Here is a 17,091-nt window from a genome sequence, read left to right on the forward strand (position 1 = left end):
ATAATCTTAAATAAAAAAAAGGATGAAAATCAATTTTTTTAATGAAATAAAAAAAAATATTGTTATCCATAAATATAATTACCCTTGCGTGAGCACATGCCCTTTATGGGGTATCAGATTCAGGAATACAGGGCTTGAAAGCATTGTATGAACAGTTTTTGTTCGCCATTATCCAAAGATGGGCCTTTTTCTGTTATTTCTTCGAAAATGGAGTTTAATTTTTTAACTTTATTTTATTTATTTAAATATGCACACCTTGGAAAATGACCCTCGCCCATTTTTAAAACAACCCAGAATCCAAGAATTAATCAAAATCACCAAAAGATCATTCACTCTCTTGTATGGGTCATAGTTATAGAACCGAATTCTCTTGGGGAGTTGACTCAGGATTTAATATCTAGATTTATCCGAGCCAAAGAAAAAACTAAGAGAGAAATCGATTCGATCTAATCTGATTAAAAACTAAAGTTGATTTGTGACCCAATCAATCTCGATAAAACCTAACAAAAAATATGTTAGAGTTTTTATATATATATATATATATATATATATATATATATATATAAAACGTTGTCACATAGATCCTTTAAAAAAATATTAGTAAACCCTCCTAATTTAATGAACAAGCCTTATTTCAAATCGATTTCCATATCAAATTTTTAAAACTATAGCATGGATGATCAACCTCGTAATTATGGTTTATTTGTTTCTATGTTTTAAAAACATTTTTAAAAATTTTAAATTTTTTTATTTTTTTCTTTGTTTCAAATTAATATTTTTGTTTTTTTCGGAATATCATTTTGATCTACTGTTGTTAAAAATAATTTTTAAAAATAAAAAAAAAATTATTTTAATGTATTTCTGAGCAAAATACACTTTAAAAAATAATCATTACCACCCTTTTAAACACCTTTTGAAAAAGAAGAAGAAAAATAATTTTGCTTTTTAGTAAGAGAAATTTGTGTGAACATGAACCGTCCTTTTCTTATCAGAGACTCCTGGAAACTGTTAACATTAGAGCTCCTTTCTTCACCTTCCGAGGGATAGTTGATGACTCTACGGAGGACGGTCTTTCGTCTCTCTGATACAGAGTTTGAATGGCATTGGCTATTGATGAATTTCTCGCATGGAAAAACTTTTGGGCATTGGCTGTTAGATTCTGGTGGGTGTTTTGGATTAGATCTGAAGTCATATTCTCTGAATTATATTCATTGAGGGCATGATATGGTCCTAGGTCCCTGGCATGAGCCTAGTGATATGCTTAGTTAGCCTTAATAAATTTTAAACTAACAAGGGCACAATGTAATAACATCCAAGTTCTTGAACCGATTTAGTTTAAAATTTTTGTTGGCTCTGCCTTAACGTTAAGGCTGAAAGAGAAATCTGGTTACTGAATATAGAAATCTGGTGTTGTATCAATTTTGGAGTGCTTTGATGCAAAGGTCTTCTTCTCTTCCAGAAATAGAATTCATATGTGTGAGCTATCCATCATCTTTTATCTGTATTGAGTCCCTTGTTGCTTATTGAACGTACATTTGGGTAATCATACGAGTTTAATGATATAATTAATTTAAGAAAGAAGAAGTATAGCAGAGAAGAAGTCTGTGGTCAGGGATTATTCAGTATTGTTGTTACCTAATTTTTTATCCATCTTTTTAATAAAATTTTGGAAAAAAAACTAAAAATAAGGAAAAACAACAAAAATCCAAAAAATATGTTTTTTAATATATTTGCATTGTTTTTAGTATTTTCAGTATCGTCTCAAAAAAAATTAATTTTTCAAAGAACTTTGGAACGCGTTATTTTTAAAATCACCGATTTTTCTCATTCGAGTCGATGTTGATAAGAAAAATCTAAATAGAAACGATCGTGACCCGCAGATCTAGATCCATTTCCAACCGAACTCGCCGACTGGACAACCACACCCATCTCCTTAACAGCAACGGTCGTGACCCGCCACCGCTAGATCTGCCACCAGAAGGAGAGGGAAAGAACAACAAACCAAAAAAGACTCGAAAGAAGCAGATCAGGAGAAGGAGAAGAAAAAAAAGGATCCGTGAAAAAGGAGAAAGAAATTAAAATCAACTGGCTTGTGTGTTTTTCTCCTTTTGCAGGTGATAGTGATCATCACCGCTGGTGACAAAAGGAAAAGGAGAAGAAGCTAATCTCGACCGCCCTGTTTCCCTGTTGTTCTCGCGGACTGTTCTTGCAGTTCTGAAGGCCTTCCCTGCAATTCCTAGAGTTTTTTGGGTTTATTTTGTAAATTTAAAAAAATTTAATGTAGTTTTTGTTTAGTTTTGAATTTTTATAATATGTAGTGTGCAAATGTGGATGTAAAAAAGGAAAACAAAAAACAATATAGTGAAAGTGAATGTGTTGTTTGTATTTTTTTTATGGATGTTTTTTTATGATAAAATTACAAAGAATAAAGAAAAATTTAATGTTTTGACTTGCTCACGGTAAAGGATTATAAACTTACACGTAAGTTGTATTTCTAATATCCGATGAAAGGATAAAATTTTTAAAACTTCTTTATCATATCAAATCACGAAGCAGCTTACCTCAGGTAGGGTGCGCTAGGGGTGCTAATACCTTTCCTAGCCACAACCAATCCCTTACCCTTGAATCTCTGACGATGACCAGTGCATTTGGGTTTCCTAGTAACCTTTAATAAAATACTAGATGGCGACTCTCAAATCATCAATCAAACAAATGAAAATCGCCAACAGACGCCACGCGGGTCACTTGCGACAAGTACCGTTCTATTAAAAATAACTTTGGCATTTATAGCCATACACTTCATAACAGAATTAACAAACAAACAAATAAGAAGGAGTTCCAGCACTCTCCACGTCTAACAATTAACCAACTGATCCATGTTTTGCAGTTCCCTAAAGTAGTGCAGTCACTACTTGTTCCTGTAGCATGATCTCCTGGCCACGTTCTTGTGATAGTGGATGTGTCATTCCCGCCCACTTAAGAATCCTTGTCCATAAGGATAGAAGAAGGATAAGTCCTAGTGAAACGCCATTCATTCTCCACTGGTTCGAGTTGGCCATTCACAGTGTCCTCACTGCATATGTTAGGAGAATCCCAAATCATAAATAATTGTGGATGTTGGCAACGATTCCTCGAATAAACTTTTCATCACAGTAGTAGCACAAACCCTTCTCTCTTTGCTCTCGTGCCTCTTGATTAGTAATTTTGCAAAAAGACGCTGGTGGTGCACTGGGACTGGTATTTATCCTTGGACCTTGTGGCGGCCCTAACACTCCAGCCGTGGGGTTGGGTGATGTCTTCGCTATCACTGAGGTTGGTACTGGGTTTGGTACAGACTGTATTGGGAGAGGGCCTCTCTTCTTCAATTGATTTCTTTCCTCGATCAATCTTGCCATTCCAATGGTATCTGCTAAGGTATGGGGTTGCTTGATTTTAACATCCAAACGAATCTCATCCTGAAGTCCTGCAATAAAACAACGAATCAAAAAATTTCCCGGCAAGCCATCAACTTGATGTGGAAGTCTCTCAAAAGTCTCTTAATAAGCTACCACCGACGTGTTTTGTTTAAGATAAGTCAAGGCTTCAGACGGGTCCTCATAGCCGGTTGGACCGAATCTCTGTTGTATAGCCTTGATAAACTCATCCCATGTTAGTGGTCCGCGAAACTTGGTCAACCACCTATGCCACTATAAGGCAATGCCCTCTAAATGGAAAGAGGCCAATTAAACCTGCTGGTTTGGCACAATATTTTGAAATTTAAAATATTATTTTGCCTTGTAAATCAATCCAGTTGGATCACCTGCATTAAATTTTGGAAATGATAACCTGAGATTGTGGTGTTGATGGTTATTAATGGGGTTAGGGTGGGTGGTCTGGTGGTGTGAAGACTCTTCATTAGCAAAGGTGTTAATTTCAGGAGAACTAGTGTTTAGGTTACGAGTAGTATGAAGAGCTTGAAGTTCTGTCAATACCACTTATAAGGTAGCATTAATTTCATCAAAGCTCGACTCGTGTCTAACTAGGATTTCATTGACTTCATTGTGAAATTATGTGTTTGATTTGCCGCGAGTATCCATGGTCTAAATCAAGAATAACCAGGGTGAACTAGGACCTGTGGGTTATGGGAAACCAGGCTGTGATACCATTGATATAATTAATTTAAGAAAGAAGAAGCATAGCAAAGAAGATCGAAGTCTGTGGTTAGGGATTATTCAGTACCCTTCTATTAAAAAAAACTTTGACATTTATAGTCATATACTTCGTAACAGGATTAACAAACAAAAAGGAAGGAGTTACAACACTCTTCACGTCTAACAATTAACTAACTTATCCACGTTCTGCAGTTCCCTAAAGTAGTGCAGTCACTACTTGTTCCTGTAGCATGATCTCCTGGCCACGTTCTTGTGATAGAGGATGTATCATTTAAGTGCTTCTGGCACCGTGACAGTGTTTGAAATATGGATCATCTGATATTCTTTCCATTGAAATACACTAGTGTCCAGGTGAAACACAAAAGGAGCCATGATCAGCTAACAAAATTCAAGCAGTAAATAGAAAACCCTCCTTAACAAGCACCGTACCAAATAATAACCGATAGTTATGTGATGTTGCAGGCCTTTCAGCAGTTCACTGGTATCAACACAGTCATGTACTATAGCCCAACCATTGTGCAGATTGCTGGTTTTAGTTCCAACCAGTTAGCACTTCTCCTGTCCCTTGTTATTGTTGCCATGAACGCCGCCGGAACAGTTCTTGGCATTTACCTTATTGATCATTTCGGGAGGAAAAAGTTGGCCATCTCAAGCTTAGCTGGTGTAATTGCATCACTTTTCAATATTCTTGCTGGAGCATTTTTTGGCAAGTCATCTGGTTCTTCAAATGAACTCTATGGGTGGATTGCAGTTTTGGGGTTAGCGCTGTGCATTGCTTGCTTCTCACCAGGAATGGGACCTGTTCCATGGACTGTGAACTCAGAGATATATCCCGAACAACATCGAGGAATATGTGGGGGAATGTCAGCTACTGTTAACTGGATCTCCAATCTGATAGTAGCTAGCCCAAAGTACTTTCCTTTCAATTGCCGAAGCAGTAGGAACAGGTTCGACTTTCTTGATGCTTGCGGGCATAGCAGTGCTCGCAGTTGTGTTTGTGATTATGTATGTCCCAGAGACCATGGGGCTGGCATTTGTTGAAGTTGAGCAGATATGGAAGGAGAGGGCATGGGGCAGTACGTAGTTACAACACAGAAAGCCTTCTTGAGCAAGGAAACGACAAATGAGTCTTAGTAGGTGCCGTGCGCACTTGCTGAGCTTGATAATATCAGCGCCAAATTGTAGGTTTATAAAACAATCTGTATGTATTGGAGCTATAACTAAATCTGCTCTGCCTGTAAAATCTTGTGCATGAAGATGCTTTGAATCCAACCCCACTGCATGAGCAGAAGCCCCTCACTTTCATGTAAAATTACTTCACGTAAAAAAATATTTTGAAAAGTAATTGTTAGGAAACTTCCAACTACTCTGAAAAGCATGGAGTAACAGGCTTTAGTTTTACCATGGAAATGATGAAATTGACAGCACACTTGTTTTACTAGCATTAAACCTAACACATTACATGTTATTTGATTTCAGATATTGGATCGATATTGTCATCAATCAAACCATAAAGACTGGTAGTTGAAGTTTAGGGTAGAAGCCATCTACCTTCCCTTGCAATTGCATTCGTAAGCCAATACGTATGAAAATTGTTGTATTTAAAAAATATCGAATTCAATTTATTTTATTTTTTATATTATTTTTATTTTATTTCTTTTATTTCTTTAAATATTTCTAAAAAATAATAAATAGGTGTTTTGAGAAGGTTACTTTTAAATTTAATTTTTTTTATTTTAGAATTGTAAATCAAAACAGTATCTATTTATTTTTTTATCATTTCTAAAAATTAAATTCTATTTAAAATTTAATTATTAATACTTAAAAGTTAAAATGGTTCAAAACATGTGTTTTTATTTAAAAAAAAAATTTAATTTAATTTAGAGGATTTCAAAAGATGCTTTATAGGAAAATTGTACTCCCTTCTCTCACGTAAAAGACTGGTTCTTTCGGACCACACAATTTGGACGCAAAAGGCATACATAAATGCAGGCAGGAGTACTCCTACACGAGAAAGAAAAGCACAAAGACTGGTGTTGTTAATTAGAGAAATGGAGAAGCAAGAAAGAATCTGTCATGTAGTGGTCATACCTTATCCTGCTCAAGGTCACATTAACCCCATGATCCAGTTCTCCAAGCGCCTAGCCTCCAAAGGACTCCAAGTAACACTGGTCATCTTCTCAAGCCAGACGCTCTCGACGCCTGCCTCGCTTGGCTCAGTCAAAGTGGTGACCATTTCTGATAGTTCTGATACAGGCAGCAGTTCCATAGGTGACCTTCTAAAACAATTCCAAGCTACAGTGGCACCAAAACTGCCACAGCTCGTTGTAGAACTAGGTATCTCTTCTGGGCATCCAGTAAGTTGCCTAGTGTATGACTCATTCATGCCTTGGGTTCTAGAGATAGCTAGACAGCTTGGCCTCATTGGGGCTTCCTTCTTCACACAGTCATGTGCTGTTAACTCTGTCTACTACCAAATCCATGAGGGGCAGCTAAAGATTCCACTAGAGAAGTTTCCTGTATCAGTTCCAGGGCTGCCACCTCTAGACGTTGATGAACTGCCATCATTCGTGCACGACATGGAATCAGAATACTCATCTATACTTACCCTAGTAGTCAATCAGTTTTTGAATTTCAGGGGACCTGATTGGGTCTTTGTGAACAGTTTCAACTCCCTGGAGGAGGAGGTACCCTTGAAGAAGTTACATAAAGAAAAGTAGCAGTACTTCGAATTCTTAATTGAATTCTTTTTTCTCTGCTCGTACTAATAGATATTACCATATTTGCAAAGTATGCTGCCTTCAATTCTATGGCACTCAAGATTTTGCTTTTTTGTATCAGGTGGTAAACTGCCTGGCAAGCCAGAGGTCAATCAAGCCAATAGGACCCATGATTCCATCAGTTTACTTGGACAGGCAGCTAGAGGATGACACAGAGTATGGCCTCAGCCTCTTCAAACCTGCTCTCGACGGTTGCATGGAATGGCTAGACTCAAAGGAAACTGGCTCCGTGGTTTACGCGTCATTTGGAAGCTTGGCTGCTCTGGGAGAAGAGCAAATGGCAGAAATAGCTTGGGGCCTAAGGAGGAGCGACTGCTACTTCTTGTGGGTAGTCAGAGAATCGGAAGAGAAAAAACTTCCATGTAACTTTGTGGAGGGGTCCTCAGAGAAGGGTCTGATTGTGACCTGGAGCCCTCAGCTAGAGGTTCTGTCTCACAAGTCTGTTGGTTGCTTCATGACTCATTGCGGGTGGAACTCGACGCTTGAAGCGTTGAGCTTAGGAGTGCCAATGGTGGCAGTGCCACAGTGGACTGATCAACCAACAAATGCGAAGTACATAGCAGATGTTTGGCGTGTAGGAGTTAGAGTGAAGGCAAATGAAAAGGGGATTGTCACAAAGGAAGAGTTAGAAAAGTGTACGAGGGAAGTCATGGAAGGTGAAAGAGGGAGTGAGATGAGAAGGAATTCTGAGAAATGGAAGAAACTAGCCAAAACAGCCATGGGTGAAGGTGGAAGCTCTGATAAGAATATTACGGAATTTGCAGCAAAGATTGCTAGCAAGTTCAATGAAACCACAGATTCAAAAGCGTGAAAGCTATGCATGGCCTTAAAACTTGGAAAAATGCTTCTTCTCCATCATTGTATTTTTCCTCGGTTATTTTATAAGATTCAATGATAGTTGTCATATGAACTATAAAATACAAGATCCAAATCATGTTTTCATGATGAAAGAAATAATATCATGTTACTCCATTTCAATCTCTTTTCTTCTTCTTATTTTTTAGAAAAAAATCAATTATAAACAAAAATAAACGGTTAAGATTCACACTTTGATATATTACACATAAGATTTTTATTAACATGTGTGAGAATATTGTTCTGTCAATTATTCATTATGATTTAGAAAGACAAGTCACAAGCCAACACACATTTCCAAACAAGCATTAAAGATTGAACAATGATGGAAAAAATAAGTCAAAAAAATCAAAAACCAAGTCCCCATGGGCAAAATTCGACCACAATTTTGTGGTGAGGAGGAATTGGATGGAAATTCAACAACGTTCAAATTTCAAGGGTGCCGAACCCATACATTTTTTGCTTCACCTATTTTTGAGTCAAAACAATAGTTTGAGTAGTGGATATGAGGTAGACGAGTTGTTAGATATATTATTCATGGGTTTGGTATCATACCGAGTCCAAGTAAGTAGGAATCCGATAAGGTACTAGACTTAGTGCTTGTTTGAAAATATGATTATAGTTGTTTTTCAAAGTGTTTTTCATGCCGAAATGTATTAAATGATATTTTTTTATTTTTAAAAAATTATTTTTAAAATTAACGTATCAAAACATTTTAAAATATACAAATATTAATTATTTTTATAAAAATTTAAAATTTTATACAACATGATTTTTACTATTTCTAAACGATGTCTTAGCTTCCTTATACTTCGCTAAACACCAAGCCTTTATTAATCATGGATCCAGGGAACTGTCAGATTTATTATTCGTAAACTTGATTGCACATTTAAACATGGATATGGCGACCTTCTCAAACTGGGCTTGGCTTCAAATTTCATTCGAACGGCTGAGAAGCTGAAACATGAAAAACAACATTTTGTTGTTGAGTAGCATCCTGTCGATCAATTTTCCCGCAAGATTATTAGGCGTAAGAGGCATCATCATCGTGGCAGAGTAGATACGTGCACCCATAATATAAGCTTGATGAATTTTGTCTTCAATCATGTATTTACTGTCTTGGGAAATTTTCATATCTTTGAAGATTTTGATATCTTAGCAAATATATTTGTTAGCAACAACAAATTGCTAACGTAAGCAAAAAAAAAAAGAAAATTTAACATGTAAAATATAAATTTTACATCGAATCAATGTGAAAATATAATTATTTGTGAGCATGGATTTATTGATTATCAATGTGAAAATATAAATCTCGCTAACGTAAAAAAAAAGAATTAATATGTAAAATATAAGTTAGTCAACAAAAACAATCCAATAAATGATTGACACACGTCAATTCAAAATTTAAAAATAAAAAATAATCTTAAATAAAAAAAAGGATGAAAATCAATTTTTTTAATGAAATAAAAAAAAATATTGTTATCCATAAATATAATTACCCTTGCGTGAGCACATGCCCTTTATGGGGTATCAGATTCAGGAATACAGGGCTTGAAAGCATTGTATGAACAGTTTTTGTTCGCCATTATCCAAAGATGGGCCTTTTTCTGTTATTTCTTCGAAAATGGAGTTTAATTTTTTAACTTTATTTTATTTATTTAAATATGCACACCTTGGAAAATGACCCTCGCCCATTTTTAAAACAACCCAGAATCCAAGAATTAATCAAAATCACCAAAAGATCATTCACTCTCTTGTATGGGTCATAGTTATAGAACCGAATTCTCTTGGGGAGTTGACTCAGGATTTAATATCTAGATTTATCCGAGCCAAAGAAAAAACTAAGAGAGAAATCGATTCGATCTAATCTGATTAAAAACTAAAGTTGATTTGTGACCCAATCAATCTCGATAAAACCTAACAAAAAATATGTTAGAGTTTATATATATATATATATATATAAAACGTTGTCACATAGATCCTTTAAAAAAATATTAGTAAACCCTCCTAATTTAATGAACAAGCCTTATTTCAAATCGATTTCCAGATCAAATTTTTAAAACTATAGCATGGATGATCAACCTCGTAATTATGGTTTATTTGTTTCTATGTTTTAAAAACATTTTTAAAAATTTTAAATTTTTTTATTTTTTTCTTTGTTTCAAATTAATATTTTTGTTTTTTTCGGAATATCATTTTGATCTACTGTTGTTAAAAATAATTTTTAAAAATAAAAAAAAATTATTTTAATGTATTTCTGAGCAAAATACACTTTAAAAAATAATCATTACCACCCTTTTAAACACCTTTTGAAAAAGAAGAAGAAAAATAATTTTGCTTTTTAGTAAGAGAAATTTGTGTGAACATGAACCGTCCTTTTCTTATCAGAGACTCCTGGAAACTGTTAACATTAGAGCTCCTTTCTTCACCTTCCGAGGGATAGTTGATGACTCTACGGAGGACGGTCTTTCGTCTCTCTGATACAGAGTTTGAATGGCATTGGCTATTGATGAATTTCTCGCATGGAAAAACTTTTGGGCATTGGCTGTTAGATTCTGGTGGGTGTTTTGGATTAGATCTGAAGTCATATTCTCTGAATTATATTCATTGAGGGCATGATATGGTCCTAGGTCCCTGGCATGAGCCTAGTGATATGCTTAGTTAGCCTTAATAAATTTTAAACTAACAAGGGCACAATGTAATAACATCCAAGTTCTTGAACCGATTTAGTTTAAAATTTTTGTTGGCTCTGCCTTAACGTTAAGGCTGAAAGAGAAATCTGGTTACTGAATATAGAAATCTGGTGTTGTATCAATTTTGGAGTGCTTTGATGCAAAGGTCTTCTTCTCTTCCAGAAATAGAATTCATATGTGTGAGCTATCCATCATCTTTTATCTGTATTGAGTCCCTTGTTGCTTATTGAACGTACATTTGGGTAATCATACGAGTTTAATGATATAATTAATTTAAGAAAGAAGAAGTATAGCAGAGAAGAAGTCTGTGGTCAGGGATTATTCAGTATTGTTGTTACCTAATTTTTTATCCATCTTTTTAATAAAATTTTGGAAAAAAAACTAAAAATAAGGAAAAACAACAAAAATCCAAAAAATATGTTTTTTAATATATTTGCATTGTTTTTAGTATTTTCAGTATCGTCTCAAAAAAAATTAATTTTTCAAAGAACTTTGGAACGCGTTATTTTTAAAATCACCGATTTTTCTCATTCGAGTCGATGTTGATAAGAAAAATCTAAATAGAAACGATCGTGACCCGCAGATCTAGATCCATTTCCAACCGAACTCGCCGACTGGACAACCACACCCATCTCCTTAACAGCAACGGTCGTGACCCGCCACCGCTAGATCTGCCACCAGAAGGAGAGGGAAAGAACAACAAACCAAAAAAGACTCGAAAGAAGCAGATCAGGAGAAGGAGAAGAAAAAAAAGGATCCGTGAAAAAGGAGAAAGAAATTAAAATCAACTGGCTTGTGTGTTTTTCTCCTTTTGCAGGTGATAGTGATCATCACCGCTGGTGACGAAAGGAAAAGGAGAAGAAGCTAATCTCGACCGCCCTGTTTCCCTGTTGTTCTCGCGGACTGTTCTTGCAGTTCTGAAGGCCTTCCCTGCAATTCCTAGAGTTTTTTGGGTTTATTTTGTAAATTTAAAAAAATTTAATGTAGTTTTTGTTTAGTTTTGAATTTTTATAATATGTAGTGTGCAAATGTGGATGTAAAAAAGGAAAACAAAAAACAATATAGTGAAAGTGAATGTGTTGTTTGTATTTTTTTTATGGATGTTTTTTTATGATAAAATTACAAAGAATAAAGAAAAATTTAATGTTTTGACTTGCTCACGGTAAAGGATTATAAACTTACACGTAAGTTGTATTTCTAATATCCGATGAAAGGATAAAATTTTTAAAACTTCTTTATCATATCAAATCACGAAGCAGCTTACCTCAGGTAGGGTGCGCTAGGGGTGCTAATACCTTTCCTAGCCACAACCAATCCCTTACCCTTGAATCTCTGACGATGACCAGTGCATTTGGGTTTCCTAGTAACCTTTAATAAAATACTAGATGGCGACTCTCAAATCATCAATCAAACAAATGAAAATCGCCAACAGACGCCACGCGGGTCACTTGCGACAAGTACCGTTCTATTAAAAATAACTTTGGCATTTATAGCCATACACTTCATAACAGAATTAACAAACAAACAAATAAGAAGGAGTTCCAGCACTCTCCACGTCTAACAATTAACCAACTGATCCATGTTTTGCAGTTCCCTAAAGTAGTGCAGTCACTACTTGTTCCTGTAGCATGATCTCCTGGCCACGTTCTTGTGATAGTGGATGTGTCATTCCCGCCCACTTAAGAATCCTTGTCCATAAGGATAGAAGAAGGATAAGTCCTAGTGAAACGCCATTCATTCTCCACTGGTTCGAGTTGGCCATTCACAGTGTCCTCACTGCATATGTTAGGAGAATCCCAAATCATAAATAATTGTGGATGTTGGCAACGATTCCTCGAATAAACTTTTCATCACAGTAGTAGCACAAACCCTTCTCTCTTTGCTCTCGTGCCTCTTGATTAGTAATTTTGCAAAAAGACGCTGGTGGTGCACTGGGACTGGTATTTATCCTTGGACCTTGTGGCGGCCCTAACACTCCAGCCGTGGGGTTGGGTGATGTCTTCGCTATCACTGAGGTTGGTACTGGGTTTGGTACAGACTGTATTGGGAGAGGGCCTCTCTTCTTCAATTGATTTCTTTCCTCGATCAATCTTGCCATTCCAATGGTATCTGCTAAGGTATGGGGTTGCTTGATTTTAACATCCAAACGAATCTCATCCTGAAGTCCTGCAATAAAACAACGAATCAAAAAATTTCCCGGCAAGCCATCAACTTGATGTGGAAGTCTCTCAAAAGTCTCTTAATAAGCTACCACCGACGTGTTTTGTTTAAGATAAGTCAAGGCTTCAGACGGGTCCTCATAGCCGGTTGGACCGAATCTCTGTTGTATAGCCTTGATAAACTCATCCCATGTTAGTGGTCCGCGAAACTTGGTCAACCACCTATGCCACTATAAGGCAATGCCCTCTAAATGGAAAGAGGCCAATTAAACCTGCTGGTTTGGCACAATATTTTGAAATTTAAAATATTATTTTGCCTTGTAAATCAATCCAGTTGGATCACCTGCATTAAATTTTGGAAATGATAACCTGAGATTGTGGTGTTGATGGTTATTAATGGGGTTAGGGTGGGTGGTCTGGTGGTGTGAAGACTCTTCATTAGCAAAGGTGTTAATTTCAGGAGAACTAGTGTTTAGGTTACGAGTAGTATGAAGAGCTTGAAGTTCTGTCAATACCACTTATAAGGTAGCATTAATTTCATCAAAGCTCGACTCGTGTCTAACTAGGATTTCATTGACTTCATTGTGAAATTATGTGTTTGATTTGCCGCGAGTATCCATGGTCTAAATCAAGAATAACCAGGGTGAACTAGGACCTGTGGGTTATGGGAAACCAGGCTGTGATACCATTGATATAATTAATTTAAGAAAGAAGAAGCATAGCAAAGAAGATCGAAGTCTGTGGTTAGGGATTATTCAGTACCCTTCTATTAAAAAAAACTTTGACATTTATAGTCATATACTTCGTAACAGGATTAACAAACAAAAAGGAAGGAGTTACAACACTCTTCACGTCTAACAATTAACTAACTTATCCACGTTCTGCAGTTCCCTAAAGTAGTGCAGTCACTACTTGTTCCTGTAGCATGATCTCCTGGCCACGTTCTTGTGATAGAGGATGTATCATTTAAGTGCTTCTGGCACCGTGACAGTGTTTGAAATATGGATCATCTGATATTCTTTCCATTGAAATACACTAGTGTCCAGGTGAAACACAAAAGGAGCCATGATCAGCTAACAAAATTCAAGCAGTAAATAGAAAACCCTCCTTAACAAGCACCGTACCAAATAATAACCGATAGTTATGTGATGTTGCAGGCCTTTCAGCAGTTCACTGGTATCAACACAGTCATGTACTATAGCCCAACCATTGTGCAGATTGCTGGTTTTAGTTCCAACCAGTTAGCACTTCTCCTGTCCCTTGTTATTGTTGCCATGAACGCCGCCGGAACAGTTCTTGGCATTTACCTTATTGATCATTTCGGGAGGAAAAAGTTGGCCATCTCAAGCTTAGCTGGTGTAATTGCATCACTTTTCAATATTCTTGCTGGAGCATTTTTTGGCAAGTCATCTGGTTCTTCAAATGAACTCTATGGGTGGATTGCAGTTTTGGGGTTAGCGCTGTGCATTGCTTGCTTCTCACCAGGAATGGGACCTGTTCCATGGACTGTGAACTCAGAGATATATCCCGAACAACATCGAGGAATATGTGGGGGAATGTCAGCTACTGTTAACTGGATCTCCAATCTGATAGTAGCTAGCCCAAAGTACTTTCCTTTCAATTGCCGAAGCAGTAGGAACAGGTTCGACTTTCTTGATGCTTGCGGGCATAGCAGTGCTCGCAGTTGTGTTTGTGATTATGTATGTCCCAGAGACCATGGGGCTGGCATTTGTTGAAGTTGAGCAGATATGGAAGGAGAGGGCATGGGGCAGTACGTAGTTACAACACAGAAAGCCTTCTTGAGCAAGGAAACGACAAATGAGTCTTAGTAGGTGCCGTGCGCACTTGCTGAGCTTGATAATATCAGCGCCAAATTGTAGGTTTATAAAACAATCTGTATGTATTGGAGCTATAACTAAATCTGCTCTGCCTGTAAAATCTTGTGCATGAAGATGCTTTGAATCCAACCCCACTGCATGAGCAGAAGCCCCTCACTTTCATGTAAAATTACTTCACGTAAAAAAATATTTTGAAAAGTAATTGTTAGGAAACTTCCAACTACTCTGAAAAGCATGGAGTAACAGGCTTTAGTTTTACCATGGAAATGATGAAATTGACAGCACACTTGTTTTACTAGCATTAAACCTAACACATTACATGTTATTTGATTTCAGATATTGGATCGATATTGTCATCAATCAAACCATAAAGACTGGTAGTTGAAGTTTAGGGTAGAAGCCATCTACCTTCCCTTGCAATTGCATTCGTAAGCCAATACGTATGAAAATTGTTGTATTTAAAAAATATCGAATTCAATTTATTTTATTTTTTATATTATTTTTATTTTATTTCTTTTATTTCTTTAAATATTTCTAAAAAATAATAAATAGGTGTTTTGAGAAGGTTACTTTTAAATTTAATTTTTTTTATTTTAGAATTGTAAATCAAAACAGTATCTATTTATTTTTTTATCATTTCTAAAAATTAAATTCTATTTAAAATTTAATTATTAATACTTAAAAGTTAAAATGGTTCAAAACATGTGTTTTTATTTAAAAAAAAAATTTAATTTAATTTAGAGGATTTCAAAAGATGCTTTATAGGAAAATTGTACTCCCTTCTCTCACGTAAAAGACTGGTTCTTTCGGACCACACAATTTGGACGCAAAAGGCATACATAAATGCAGGCAGGAGTACTCCTACACGAGAAAGAAAAGCACAAAGACTGGTGTTGTTAATTAGAGAAATGGAGAAGCAAGAAAGAATCTGTCATGTAGTGGTCATACCTTATCCTGCTCAAGGTCACATTAACCCCATGATCCAGTTCTCCAAGCGCCTAGCCTCCAAAGGACTCCAAGTAACACTGGTCATCTTCTCAAGCCAGACGCTCTCGACGCCTGCCTCGCTTGGCTCAGTCAAAGTGGTGACCATTTCTGATAGTTCTGATACAGGCAGCAGTTCCATAGGTGACCTTCTAAAACAATTCCAAGCTACAGTGGCACCAAAACTGCCACAGCTCGTTGTAGAACTAGGTATCTCTTCTGGGCATCCAGTAAGTTGCCTAGTGTATGACTCATTCATGCCTTGGGTTCTAGAGATAGCTAGACAGCTTGGCCTCATTGGGGCTTCCTTCTTCACACAGTCATGTGCTGTTAACTCTGTCTACTACCAAATCCATGAGGGGCAGCTAAAGATTCCACTAGAGAAGTTTCCTGTATCAGTTCCAGGGCTGCCACCTCTAGACGTTGATGAACTGCCATCATTCGTGCACGACATGGAATCAGAATACTCATCTATACTTACCCTAGTAGTCAATCAGTTTTTGAATTTCAGGGGACCTGATTGGGTCTTTGTGAACAGTTTCAACTCCCTGGAGGAGGAGGTACCCTTGAAGAAGTTACATAAAGAAAAGTAGCAGTACTTCGAATTCTTAATTGAATTCTTTTTTCTCTGCTCGTACTAATAGATATTACCATATTTGCAAAGTATGCTGCCTTCAATTCTATGGCACTCAAGATTTTGCTTTTTTGTATCAGGTGGTAAACTGCCTGGCAAGCCAGAGGTCAATCAAGCCAATAGGACCCATGATTCCATCAGTTTACTTGGACAGGCAGCTAGAGGATGACACAGAGTATGGCCTCAGCCTCTTCAAACCTGCTCTCGACGGTTGCATGGAATGGCTAGACTCAAAGGAAACTGGCTCCGTGGTTTACGCGTCATTTGGAAGCTTGGCTGCTCTGGGAGAAGAGCAAATGGCAGAAATAGCTTGGGGCCTAAGGAGGAGCGACTGCTACTTCTTGTGGGTAGTCAGAGAATCGGAAGAGAAAAAACTTCCATGTAACTTTGTGGAGGGGTCCTCAGAGAAGGGTCTGATTGTGACCTGGAGCCCTCAGCTAGAGGTTCTGTCTCACAAGTCTGTTGGTTGCTTCATGACTCATTGCGGGTGGAACTCGACGCTTGAAGCGTTGAGCTTAGGAGTGCCAATGGTGGCAGTGCCACAGTGGACTGATCAACCAACAAATGCGAAGTACATAGCAGATGTTTGGCGTGTAGGAGTTAGAGTGAAGGCAAATGAAAAGGGGATTGTCACAAAGGAAGAGTTAGAAAAGTGTACGAGGGAAGTCATGGAAGGTGAAAGAGGGAGTGAGATGAGAAGGAATTCTGAGAAATGGAAGAAACTAGCCAAAACAGCCATGGGTGAAGGTGGAAGCTCTGATAAGAATATTACGGAATTTGCAGCAAAGATTGCTAGCAAGTTCAATGAAACCACAGATTCAAAAGCGTGAAAGCTATGCATGGCCTTAAAACTTGGAAAAATGCTTCTTCTCCATCATTGTATTTTTCCTCGGTTATTTTATAAGATTCAATGATAGTTGTCATATGAACTATAAAATACAAGATCCAAATCATGTTTTCATGATGAAAGAAATAATATCATGTTACTCCATTTCAA

General features: G+C 36.9%; 2 protein-coding genes across 9 annotated transcripts in view; both read left to right on the top strand.

Annotated features, from left to right (window-relative positions):
* LOC18106938 (inositol transporter 1) overlaps positions 1 to 5,526 on the top strand; it is a 30,142-nt gene extending 24,616 nt beyond the window's left edge. The window contains exon 7 of the mRNA XM_052448572.1: positions 5,286 to 5,526. The gene's annotated coding sequence lies outside the window, so the exon portion shown is untranslated. The remainder of the gene's footprint in view (positions 1 to 5,285) is intronic.
* The window catches only part of LOC18106941 (UDP-glycosyltransferase 74E1), a 34,656-nt gene extending 17,565 nt beyond the window's left edge, over positions 1 to 17,091 (top strand). For 2 of the 8 annotated variants that reach the window (XM_052448578.1, XM_052448579.1), the window contains one exon: positions 6,993 to 7,909. In XM_052448578.1, the coding sequence (XP_052304538.1) occupies positions 6,993 to 7,742 (750 nt within the window). In that variant the 3' untranslated portion in view covers positions 7,743 to 7,909. Of the gene's footprint in view, positions 1 to 6,089; positions 6,839 to 6,992; positions 7,910 to 15,439; positions 16,021 to 16,174 lie in introns of those variants that run through there. The other 6 variants (XM_052448574.1, XM_052448575.1, XM_052448573.1 and 3 more) reach the window with 6 other exon arrangements.

The sequence above is a fragment of the Populus trichocarpa genome, chromosome 17, assembly GCF_000002775.5.
Source record: "Populus trichocarpa isolate Nisqually-1 chromosome 17, P.trichocarpa_v4.1, whole genome shotgun sequence".
Lineage (NCBI taxonomy): Eukaryota > Viridiplantae > Streptophyta > Magnoliopsida > Malpighiales > Salicaceae > Populus > Populus trichocarpa.